At 58.4% G+C, this 11554-nt stretch overlaps 2 protein-coding genes across 3 annotated transcripts in view; both read right to left on the minus strand.

The window, feature by feature from the left end:
• Positions 1–105: 105 nt before the first annotated feature.
• Positions 106–11554, minus strand: part of GDF1 (growth differentiation factor 1) — a 21919-nt gene continuing 10470 nt past the window's right edge. Inside the window, exons 3-7 of the mRNA XM_011925828.1 lie at positions 9467–9628; positions 8562–8709; positions 8250–8359; positions 1534–2172; positions 106–944 (exon numbers count right to left, since the gene is read on the minus strand). Of these exons, the coding sequence (XP_011781218.1) occupies positions 157–944; positions 1534–1861 (1116 nt within the window). The 5' untranslated portion in view covers positions 1862–2172; positions 8250–8359; positions 8562–8709; positions 9467–9628 and the 3' untranslated portion in view covers positions 106–156. The remainder of the gene's footprint in view (positions 945–1533; positions 2173–8249; positions 8360–8561; positions 8710–9466; positions 9629–11554) is intronic.
• Positions 1585–11554, minus strand: part of CERS1 (ceramide synthase 1) — a 23620-nt gene continuing 13650 nt past the window's right edge. The window contains exons 4-7 of one of the 2 annotated variants that reach the window (XM_011925826.1): positions 9467–9628; positions 8562–8709; positions 8250–8359; positions 1585–2172 (exon numbers count right to left, since the gene is read on the minus strand). In XM_011925826.1, coding sequence (XP_011781216.1) covers positions 2130–2172; positions 8250–8359; positions 8562–8709; positions 9467–9628 — 463 coding nt within the window. In that variant the 3' untranslated portion in view covers positions 1585–2129. Of the gene's footprint in view, positions 2173–7683; positions 8360–8561; positions 8710–9466; positions 9629–11554 lie in introns of those variants that run through there. The other variant, XM_011925827.1, reaches the window with a different exon arrangement.

An 11554-nucleotide genomic window follows, 5' to 3' on the forward strand; every position in this document is an offset into this window, starting at 1 on the left:
TTAGGCCTCGGGTAAGTGACCTGGAAGTGGAAAGGCCTCTCCGATCACCAAGACCGAGGAGCGCCCTCCCCAACCCCAGGCAAAGGAGTCCAAGGAGACCAGCAGAGCAGACCACGCGACGTTTATTGTTGGGCCCGCGTCCTCGCCCGCCCCGCGTTAGCGGCAGCCGCACTCGTCCACCACCATGTCCTCATACTGCCGCAGCACCACATTGTCACTGTTGTCAAAGAAGAGTACGGAGATGGGTGACAGGCGCGCGGGTACGCAGCAAGGCAGGTCGGCGGCTCCCGGGGCGGCCGCGTGCATGAGCGCGCGCAGCACAGCGTGGTTGAGCGCGGGCGGCCCCCCGGACCCCGACAGCGTGACGGGGAGTGCGCACTGGCCCTGGCAGTAGTTGGCCAGGAAGCCACGCGGCGCGATGACCCAGCGGTGCCAGCCCACCTCGCGGAAGCTCACGTACAGCCGCCGCGCGCGACAAGCGCCCCCGGGGCCGCCACCCAACACGGGTTCGGCGTCGCGCCGCGGCCGAGCCAGGGGGTGGCACAGGCGCGGGTCGAGGGTCACCAGTAACAGCGAGGCCTCGGCCAGGTGCGCACAGGCGGCAGGGGCCCGGGGGCGCAGCGCCAGCGCCAGGCGGAGGCTGCGCGGCCATGAGGCGTTGCAAGCCCAAGCGGTGCCCAGCAGCTCTGCACGCACTGGCGGCCCCAGGGCGGGCACCAACTGGCGGAGCAGTACCGGTCCGGGGCCCGCGCCCACCCCCTGGCCCGCCTGCGACACGCTCAGCTCCCAGCCGCCTTCCGGGGCCGCCGCTGCCGCGAAACGCATCTCCAGGCGGGCCCGGCTCGGGCGCTCAGCGGGATCCACAGCCGACAGGTCGAAGACGACTGTCCACTCAGGGCAATGCCCCACAGCCGAGGCAGGCTCCGAGGCCCGGGTGGGCACACCTGGGGAGGTAGGGACAGGACTTGGCTCGCGCTCCGTCCCCGGCCTGCCCATCGGGTCTCGGTTAGGGACAGGGAGGAAGGTGAACGCTGGGGCTCGGGAAGCGCTGTCTGTAGGAAGGGTGTGAAGCGGTAGGGTGGGCTGATGGAGTGGGGGCAGGGCATGAGTCCCAAGGAAAGCGCCCTGCGGGGTGCGGGGGGTGGTGGGCTGCCCTCGATGGGGGATATGGGAGGGAGGGGTGGCCGAAGTGGGAGACATGAGCCAGAGCCTGGGCCCCTGGGTTAGCTATGCTAGGGTGTGGGGGTGGCATCTGCAGGAAGGCATTAAATAGTGTCAAGCGGCGGGGGTGGGGATGGGGTGAGGGCAGGGCTTCAGCATCAAGCAGGGGGACCGGTCTTGGGAACCCCCTGACGTGTCCCCGGCGTGCAGAGGATGAGGAAAGGGTAGGGTGCGGTGGCCGAAGTTGCTAGCAGCCTGAACAGGGCGGCTGGGGACCTTCGGAATCGCTCGGGCATCCCCAGGCCACTCTCGAGGCTCGCCCCGCGAGGTCTGGCCTCCAGGACCAGTGCCCCCAGCGAAAGCCCCACTCACCGCGGTCCGGGATGTGGCGCACGATGTTTCCGGCGACCCCCAGCTCCTCCACGTGGCACGGTTGCAGGGTGACCCCTGGGGACATCCGCCGCGAGCCAGACCTGGTCTCCTGGGGGTCCCGGCGTCTAAACAGGCGCCACATGACCGGGGGAACTGGCCGGAGCCTGGGGGTGCCCTGGGGGGCATCGCGCAGCCCGAGAGCCTGGAGCAGGGCGGCGGCTGGGCCTGGGGGGACGGGGGCGCGGGTCGGGGGTAGCGAGGGCAGCAGGAGGACCAGGAGGAAGAGGAGGAGGTGTTGGCCGCCGGGACCTTGCCGCGGCGGTAGCATCTTCCTCCCAGGTGATGGCCAGAGAGTGCACAGGGTCCGCCGCGGCCGGGGACCAGTGGGCTGAGGGCGGGGTCGGTGTTCCCTGAGGGGCAGGGGTCCTGGGGGGCGTGGCCGGGGAATGGAGGCAGGATGAGGGAGCGGGGGTCCCAGGGGAGGTGGCCACGGCCCTAGAGGCCTGGAGTTGGAGGGGGTGGAGGAGCGCCAAGGACGGGGGGCGTGGCCGGTGTATTGGGGTGGGGCCGGGTCCACGGGGGCGGGGCCGAGGGATTCAGAAGCGCTTGTCCTTCACCAGGCCGTTCCTCAGTGGCTTCCTGGGGGCCAGAACCAGCGTAGGTTGTTAGCCTGGGAGCCCCACGCGGCCGCCTGGCCCTTTCCTGCTTCTTCCCTGGCCATTTCACACCCCCCAGCTCCTCTTACCCGGCCAGGCCCGGGCCTCGCCTTGTGGCTTCCTCCTCGCCTTCACCCTGCCCCGTAGGCATGTATGTCCCTCCTGTCACCCTGGCGCTTCCTCCTTGCTTCCCTCTCCCCAGTTAAACCTTACTTTTCCCCTGCTCCCTGCCTCTCCAGGCCTCTGCAGGGCAAAAGCCACGCACCAGCCTGGGCCTGACCACTCCACTGCCTCCGCAGTGGGACCCTGCACGATCCTCCTCTCCTCTGCCACCCACCCCATGAAGACTCGTCCTTGGCTCCAGTGGCCCTGGCTGGCATCTGCTGTCCGCCTACTTCCCTCTTTTTTTTTTTTTTTTTTTTTTTTTTTGAGACAGGGTCTTACTCTGTGGTCCGGGCTAGAGCTGTGACACTATCATAGCTGGTTGTAGCTTCAACCTCCAAGGCTCAATGGATCCTCCCACCTCAGCCTCCAGAGTAGCTGGGATTACAGGGGCACGCCACCACTCCCAGCTTTTTTTTTTTTTTTTTTTTTTTGAGACGGAATCTTGCTCTGTTGCCCAGGCTGGAGTGTGGTGGCACAATCTCAGCTCACTGCACCCTCTGCCTCCCAGGCTCAATGGATCCTCCCACCTCAGCCTCCAGAGTAGCTGGGATTACAGGGGCACGCCACCACTCCCAGCTTTTTTTTTTTTTTTTTTTTTTTTTTGAGACGGAATCTTGCTCTGTTGCCCAGGCTGGAGTGTGGTGGCACAATCTCAGCTCACTGGAACCTCTGCCTACTGGGTTCAAGCGAGTCTCCTGCCTCAGCCTCCCGAGTAGTGTGGTGGCGCCTGCTAATTTTTTATTTTTAGTAGAGAGGATTTCACTCTCACCCAGGCTGGTCTTGAATTCCTGACCTCAGGTGATCTGCCCACCTTGGCCTCCCAAAGTGCTGGGATTACAGGCGTGAGCCACAGTGCCTGGCCCCAGGTAACATTTTTATTGTTTGTTGAGATGAGGTCGCTATGTTGTAGAGGTGAGGTTGCTATGTTGCCCAGGCTGGTCTCAAACTCCTGGGCTCAAGCATTCAGCCCGCCTCCACCTCCCAAAGGGCTTTTGTCACTTTCATTTGCTCTTCTCTTAGGCTGAAGCTCAGCTTCTCTGCATGCATTCCACAGCCAACTGGCTGTCCCCATGGATGGCTGTTGGTCTTTATCTGAGAGGAGATAAGCCCTGCTTGGACCTCCCATCTGTCACTTGTCTTCTGACTTTGCCTGCGATGCTTGAGACCGTGAGTGGTGTTTCTTCATTCACCCTTGTGGCTTCTCGATTCTTCCCATAACAAACCTCCATGACACACTCTCCCCATTTGGCTCTGGGATGACTCCAGGGATTCCATTTCTGCATCGACACCTTTGGTACAAGGCGGGGGTTTGCTCTGAGGCTTACGAGAAACAAAGACACACCCTCACAGTGTTTTCCAGAGGCCCCCACGCTTTCTGCTCCTGCTCTCCAGGATGGTCTTTAGTATTTGCCAAAGGTTTTAAGGTCTTAGGTCAGTTTCTGCACTCAGTTCCCACAGAGAGTATAGATTCCTCTCATGGTAAAGTTTAGCATCCTCGGTGATGGGTGCCCCCGCCCTGGGCCTTTTTATCAGAGCTTTCCTGCTGATTCTTGTTTGTTTTTTCTGCACAAGCTTCAAAGTGTTCTTTACCCACTCAGAAACAGCTGTCAGTATTTGCCTTTTGGGGTGTGGGTGGGGGTGTACCCACCTTGGGGGAGATAGCTTTTCTGTTTTATTTCTTGTTTTTTTTTTTTTTGAGATGGAGTCTTGCTCTGTCGCCCAGGCTGGAGTGTAGTGGCGCAATCCCAGCTCACTGCAACCTCCACCTCCCAGGTTCATGCAATTCTCCTGCCTCAGCCTTCCAAGTAGCTGGGACTACAGGCATTCACCACCATGCCTGGGGTAATTTTTTTTTTTTTTTGAGACAAAGTCTCGCTCTTGTCCCCCAGGCTGGAGTGCGATGGCGCAGTCTGGGCTCACTGCAACCTTTGACTCCTGGGTTCAAGCGATTCTCCTGCCTCAGCCCCCTGAGTAGCTGGGATTTTAGGCGCCTGCCACCATGCCTGGCTAATTTTTGTATTTTTAGTAGAGATGAGGTTTTACCATGTTGGCCAGGCTGCTCTAGAACTCCTGACCTCAGGTGATCCACCCACCCGGCCTCCCGAAGTGCCTGGGATTACAGGCGTAAGCAACACACCTGGCCAATTTTTGCATTTTTAGTAGAGACGGGATTTCACCATGTTGGCCAGGCTGGTGTCAAACTCCTGACCTCAGGTGATTCGTCTGCCTCAGCCTCTGAAAGTGCCGAGACTTACGGGCGTGAGCCACCATGCCCGGCCGAGATGGCCTTAGTTTGATTGACACCTTTCAGTTTCTATCCACCACTGTGGGGAAAAGAGAGTCAGAGGGAGGTTACAGAGAGAGAAGGATGATACAGGCACTTTCTAGATGTTTCTTCATAGATGAGGAGAGGGAGACAGAGGAGAGGGGCCCCCTGAGGTCTTGCAAGTGTTTTGCCCCAAATTGCTGTCAACACTGATATGCTAGTGTTCCAGAGAGGGAGTCTGGGGTGAAACTGGGGGCTGATTTGGGATATTTTAGAAGATGCTGGAAATTTCAAACAAGGGAGATGGAGAATGGCACTCAGGGGAGCTCTGTGGGTAGGAGAGAAATGTGGGAGTCGGTGTGGATGAAGTGTGGGCAGAGAAAGGGCCCCAGAAGAGGAGGCCAGTCAGGAGGCCAGAGAGAGCAGAAGTGCAGGGCAAAGAAAGGGCTTCAAGGGCCAGGCACAGTGGCTCACACCTGTGATCCCAGCACTCTGGGAGGCCGAGCCAGGTGGATCACCTGACCCTAGGAGTTTGAGATCAGCCTGGGCACAGTGAGACCCCATCTCTACAAAAATAGTGCAGTGAGTCAAGATCTCACCACTGTACTCCAGCCTGGGTGACAGAGCAAGACTGTCTCAAAAAAAAAAAAAAAAAGAAGAAGAAGAAGAAGAAAGGGAGGGGACTCTTTGGGGTTAGCACCAAGAGAGCCACAGGGGAGCTGGATAGGAATGGTCTTGGGGATGGGGGAAGGAAGACTGGGTACAGCTGGGTTTGAGGAGCACCCAGGAGGATTTGGAATTCTGCTACAAGGGAGGGGAACAGGCTGATGAGGCCAGTGGTGGAGAAGAGCAGAGAGAGAGCGCATTCTCTCCTGGGTTGAAACATCCTTGAATAGGCAAGCTAAGTGGACATCCCTAGCCTCAGAGAGAGGGGGACTGTCATTCACTGTAGCAGCAGGTGGACGCCCTCACCCGGCCACTCCTGCTTTCTTGGGGACATGTTGGCCAGATTATCAGTGCAGGAGATGATGACGATGATGGGGACAGCTGGTGCCCAGGAACCCTCAGGAGGGAAGATGCTCCTACATGGGCCAGACACTGGGGCTGAAGTTCAGTTTTCTATTTTTATTTTTTGAGACAGGGTCTTGCTCTGTTACCACAGCTGGGGTGCAGTGGTGCAGTTGTGGCTCACTGCAGCCTCAACCTCCTGGGTTCAAGCCATCCTCCAGCCTCAGCCTCCCGAAGTGCTGGGATTACAGGTGTGAGCTGCCATGCCCAGCCCAGTTTTTTAGACACTGCAGGGGCGGCGGCCGGTGCAGCAGAGGTGAAAATGGGATTTACAGAGCTTTGGTGCAAGTCACCAGAGTCAGAGAGAGGTGAGAGTCTCTCAGTGGATGGCTGGTCCTAGCAGCCCCTGAGAGGGCAATGGGGGCTTTGGACAGAAGGGCTGGGTCGTGACATGGGTCGACACATGGGAGTGACCACAGGAAGCTACGGGTATCAGTGTAGGAGAGAAGGGTACTGGCTACCCACATCACCAGGGGTCCCATGAGGGCCATGAGAGGACAGGGGATGCAGAGGAGGGAGTACAGATGAGGGGATCCTGGAGGTGAGGCTGCTCAAGAAGCAGCAATGGGGTGAGATGGGGTGAGGAAGAGATCAAGCCAATTAATTGCTCTCTGACTTGCTTCATGCCTCCCGAGTTATCTAAAAGTGGTTCTCCGTCTTGGTTTCCTGGAGTTCTGATCCCAATTGAATTTTCGGAACCAGGCAAAGTGGCTCATGCCTGTAATGCCAGCACTTCGGGAGGCTGAGGCGGGAGGACTGCTTGAGGCCAGGAGTTTGAGACCAGACTGGGTAACATAGTGAGATCCCATCTCTACAAAAAAATTTAAAAATTAGCTGGATGTGATGGTGGGTGCCTATGGTTCCAGCTACTTGGGAGGCTGAGGCGGGAGGATCACTTGAGCCCAGGAGGTTGAGGCTGCAGTGAACTATGAGCCAGTGCACTCCAGCCTGGGAGCCTGGGCGATAGAGTGGAACCCTGTCTGTAAACAAACAAACAAACAAACAAAAAAAACAAAAGAAAAAGAAACAGGCTGGGTGCGGTGGCTCATGCCTGTAATCCCAACACTTTAGGAGGGTGAGGCGGGTGGATCACTTGAGGTCAGCCATTGCCACCTTTGGAAGACTCCTTGGGGAGACCTAGCTGATCTCTGGAAAATTCCCGACTCAGGCCGGCTGCAGTGGCTCATGCCTGTAATCACAGCAGCTTTGGGAAGCTAAGGCATATGGATCACTGGAGCCTAGGTGTTTGACACCAGCCTGAGCCACATGGCGAAACCCCATAAAAAATACAAAACTTAGCACAGTGTGGTGGTGCGTGCCTGTGGTCCCAGCTACTTGGGAGGCTGAGGCAGGAGGATCACTTCTTGGGTCGGGGAGGCTGTGGTTGCAGCGAGCCGAGATCGTGCCGCTGCACACTCCAGCCTGGACGACAGAGTGAGACCCTATCTCCAAAAAAAAAAAAAAAAAAGAATTCTCAACTCATGCTCAAAGGACAGTAAATCTAAAAGGAGGCTCCTAATGCCGCATCTGCCAGAACCCATGTGACCCTGCCCCAGTCCCACTCAGTCAACACCAGCTTGAGCCAGAAGTCTTGAAGTCTGGAGTCATCTTTGATTCTTTTATTTCTGTTTCATCTACACCCAAGGCGAATCTGGTGGGTTCTCCCTTCCAAACAGGGTGGGGGGTCTGAGGCTCCTCTGCCTGGCTACAGCCCCGGATGAGTTAAATGTCTGCATCTCGCACCTCCCATTGCAAAAAACGTCACGGAGCTCTGAGCCACTGCTTCCCTGAAACCATCGTTCCCAGGTCACTGATGGCCTCCACTGGCCAAATCAGAGGGCCTGGCTGCTCAGCACCTTCCAGAGCCTTCCACCTGTCCTGGCCCCTGCTCAAACACTCCTCACATTGCCTATGAGACACTGCACACCTGCTTGTCACCCAATTCGGCCTCCGTTCATCCCTGGCCCAGGCGCCCGCCTGCCCGCCCCAGGCCTGGGGCTGTCTCCTTCCCCAGGACTCCTTCCTGCGTTGGACTGAGTCCGAGCTCCCAGCCCCAGCTCCTGTTTGGCTGGGCAGTGGGCTCCCCTGCCAGACTCGGAGGCCAGGACGTCTCAGCCCAGATGGAGCCTGGGCTCTCTCTGCGGCCCTGGGCATTCCTTCCTCCCCGGCCCCACTGCCACCGGCTCCAGTGGGGACATGGGTCGGAGGTTGTCATCCAGCCTGGTCAACAGCTACTCCTCACCACTCACAGGGCCCCAGCTCATCCACTGCGGCCACCCCAGCCCCTAGGCCTGGCCCTCAGTGTCCCCACTGCCGAGACCCTGCCTGTTGCCCTGTCTGCCCCTCCCCAGCCTCTCCCTCCCCTTCCTCACTGTCCTGTCCTTCAGGGTAGTGGCCACATTGTCCACGTCTTTATTGCAGTCTCTGTTTTGGAGTAGGCTTGGGGGGCAGCATCCGCGTCGGCCTCATCTGCTGCTGGGTCTTGGGGGCCTGCCCATGAGCATGCTCAGACAGGCGACACTAAAGGAGGGAATGCGGGGTGCGGGCCCCTCCACACTCACTCGGCTTTGCTGGGCTTCAGGCTTTGGGCCTCGGCCACGTCGTACTCCCGCAGGTCCTTCAGCTCGCGCACCTGGCCTGTCAACACCTTGGCTGCAAACGCCACGATGTACTGCGAGAGGGGAGGGGAGGTGCTGGTGAGAAGGAAGCCTGCCTCGCCGCCGCCCTGCTGACAGCCGTGTGCTCCTGTCCCAGGCCCTCCACACGGGTTGTCTGCCACCTAACGTGCCCCTCTCCGGACCTGCCTGAGGAGGGGACAGGGATGGGGACAAGGACGGGACCGCCACTGTGGAGGAGGGCTGGGGACGACTCACCAGGAACCAGTAGAGGTTCATGAGGGTGAGCAGCAGCAGAAGCGCATTGAAGAAGAAGTAGAAGGGGATGTCAGGCACCGTGCGCAGACTGCAGTGACAGGTGGCGTACAGGACCTTGAGCGGGAACCAGTAGAGGCGGAACCAGAACCTGCGGTGGGAGGAGTCGGGAAGCCGTGGGTGGAGGCAGACCACCCAATGCCTGTCCTGTACCGTCCTGGACCCATCCTTGTCCCCTTTCCCTATCCTTGCCCACCTCTGCCCACCTGTCTCCACTCCTGCTCTGTCCTTCTCCTACCCTGCCATGCCCCGCCCACCTCGCCAAGGCCCCACCTCCTTCCCTGCCCCGCCCCACCCCTTACCTGCCAGGCCCCACCCACCTCACCAAGGCCCCACCTCCTTCCCTGCCCAGTCCCTCCCCTTCTCTGCCAGGCCCAGCCCACTGCACCAAGCCCCCACCTCCTTCCTTGCGCAGTGCCCCCATTTCTCTGCCACATCTTGCCCACCACACCAAAGCGCTACCTCTTTCTCTGCCTAGCCCTACCCCAACCCTGCTTGGCCCCACCCCTGGCTTGCTCTGTATTAGTCTAGCTCCTCCCCTTCCATGCCTGGCCCAACCCACCTCACCAGGTCCCTCCCATTCCTGGATCCACCCATCTCACTTGGCTTCATACCTTTTTCTGCCCAGCCCCACTCCTAGCCCAATTGGCCCCACCCTTGTCCTACTCCTTTCCTGTATAGCCCCGCCCTTTCACAGCCCCACCCAAATCACGAGGCCCCTCCCTTGCCATGCCACACCCACCTCACCGGGCCCTGTCTCCTTCCCTGCCTGGTCCCGCCCCCTTTCTGACCACACCTACCTCACCAGGCCACACCTCCCTCCCTGCCCAGGGCTCCCTGCCACTCACCAGCTGAAGCCGAAGCTGAGGCAGCCCAGGTCTGCTGCCAGGGCATGCAGCCGGTGGTAGGAGCCACTGCGGGACTTGAAGTAAATGTTGAGCTTGGTGAACTCAAGCTGCACGTCACTGATATCGTGCAGGAAGAGCACAAGGATGCCCACATTGTGGTACCTGGGGGAGCAGCAGGCAGAGAGGAGAGGGCGGCTCACATTAGGGGACCTCCACTCTGCACTAAGGCCCCCAGCACAGAGTCCCTGGGCTATACCTCAGGCTCCCCGTGGGCCTCTCCAAAACCACCCTTCCTGGCTCGCCTGCCCTGCCCATCTCCCCTTCCCAGGATGCCCTTTCCTCACTGCCCCCTACTTAGCTGTGCACCCCCCAACCAGACCCTCATCTTCCCTGCCTCAGTGTCCCCATGTGGCCCAGGGGGCTCCGTGTAAGATTATTTTTCTTTTGAGACAGGGTCTTGCTCTGTGGCCCAGGTTGGGGTGCAGTGGTGTTATCCAGCTCACTGCAGCCTCAAACTCCTAGGCTCAAGTGATCCTCCCACCTCAGCCCCAGGAGGAGCTGGGACTACAGGAGACCAACACCACACCCGGCTAATTTTTTTAATTTTTAGTAGAGACTGGGTCTCGCTATGTTGCCCAGAATGGTCTCAAACTCCTGGGCTCAAGAGATCCTCTCACCTTGGCTTCCCAAAGTGCTGGGATTACAGGCGCGAGCCACCGTGCCTGGCCTTGGAAGTTCCTTGCTGGGCCCTCCTCATCTTGGTGACCTCTGACCCTCTGTGACCCCCGACTCTCACAGGCCTGGGCCACTCTGTGTCCAGATCCTCTATGAGCTTGTCCCTCACTTTGGACATCACCACCATGGTGAGACTTCCAGGTCTGGATGTCGATGCAGGAAAGGCCTCTGCCCCAGCCCATTAGGATCCTTTTTTTTTTTTAAACTTTTTTTTTTTTTTTTGAGACAGAGTCTCGCTCTTGTTACCCAGGCTGCAGTACAATGGCGCAATCCCAGCTCACTGCAACCTCTGCCTCTCGGGTTCAAGCAATTCTCCTGCCTCAGCGTCCCGAGTAGCTGGAATTATAGGCATGCACCAGCACACCTAGTTAATTTTGTATTTTCAGTAGAGATGAGGTTTCACCATGTTGGTCAGGCTGGTCTTGAAGTCCCGATCTCATGTGATCCACCCGCCTCGGCCTCCCAAAGTGCTGGGATTACAGGCTCGAGCCACTGTGCCCAGCCCCGTTAGGATCTTAATAAGCCTGAAGACCATCCCGTATCCTTCTGCAGAGTCTCCACCTGACAGATGCGCTGCCCGAGGGGACTGGATTCACCCTGGACATGGGGAAGTGTCTCTCACCAAGTCCCTGTTCCTTGCTCTGTCTCCCGACAGCTCCTGGGCTCCTGCCACAGGTCCTTTGCACGTGCTGTCCCCAGGACCCAGCATGCCAGTGCCTGACGTTCAGCACCTCCCTTCACTCCTTTCAGTCTCTGCTCATCTGTCACCCCCAGACCAACGCACCTACACCTAACACATCTGCAGCCAGAATTTTGTTTTTGGAGAGACAGCCTCGCTCTGTCACCCAGGCTGGAATGCAGTGGCGAGATCTTGGCTCACTGCCAACTCCGCCTCCCGGGTTGAAGCGATTCTCCTGCCTCAGCCTCTTGAGTAGCTTGGACTACAGGCACCCATCACCATGCCCAGCTAATTTTTTTATTTTTAGCAGAGACAGGGTTTCACCATGTTGGCCAGGTTAGTCTCGAACTCCTGACCTCAGGTGATCTGCCCGCCTCAGCCTCCCACAGTGCTGGGATTACAGGCATGAGCCACTGCACCTGGCCTTTTCTCCATAATTCTTATCACCTTCAAATGAACTGTTCCTTCCTTCCTTTTTTGCTTCTATCATCCGATTCCGCCCTCTAGAGAGCATTGTCTGATAGAAGTTTCTAGAACTATGGGAATGTTCTAAACCTGTATTGTCCAACATGGGAACCACCGGCCACTTGTGGCCAATGAGCCCTTGAACTGTGGCTTGTGTAGCTGAGGTATGGAATGGGGGCTTTTAAAAATTATTTTTTAAACTAACCAGA

This window comes from Colobus angolensis, unplaced genomic scaffold (genome assembly GCF_000951035.1).
Source record: "Colobus angolensis palliatus isolate OR3802 unplaced genomic scaffold, Cang.pa_1.0 Scaffold66, whole genome shotgun sequence".
Classification (NCBI taxonomy): domain Eukaryota; kingdom Metazoa; phylum Chordata; class Mammalia; order Primates; family Cercopithecidae; genus Colobus; species Colobus angolensis.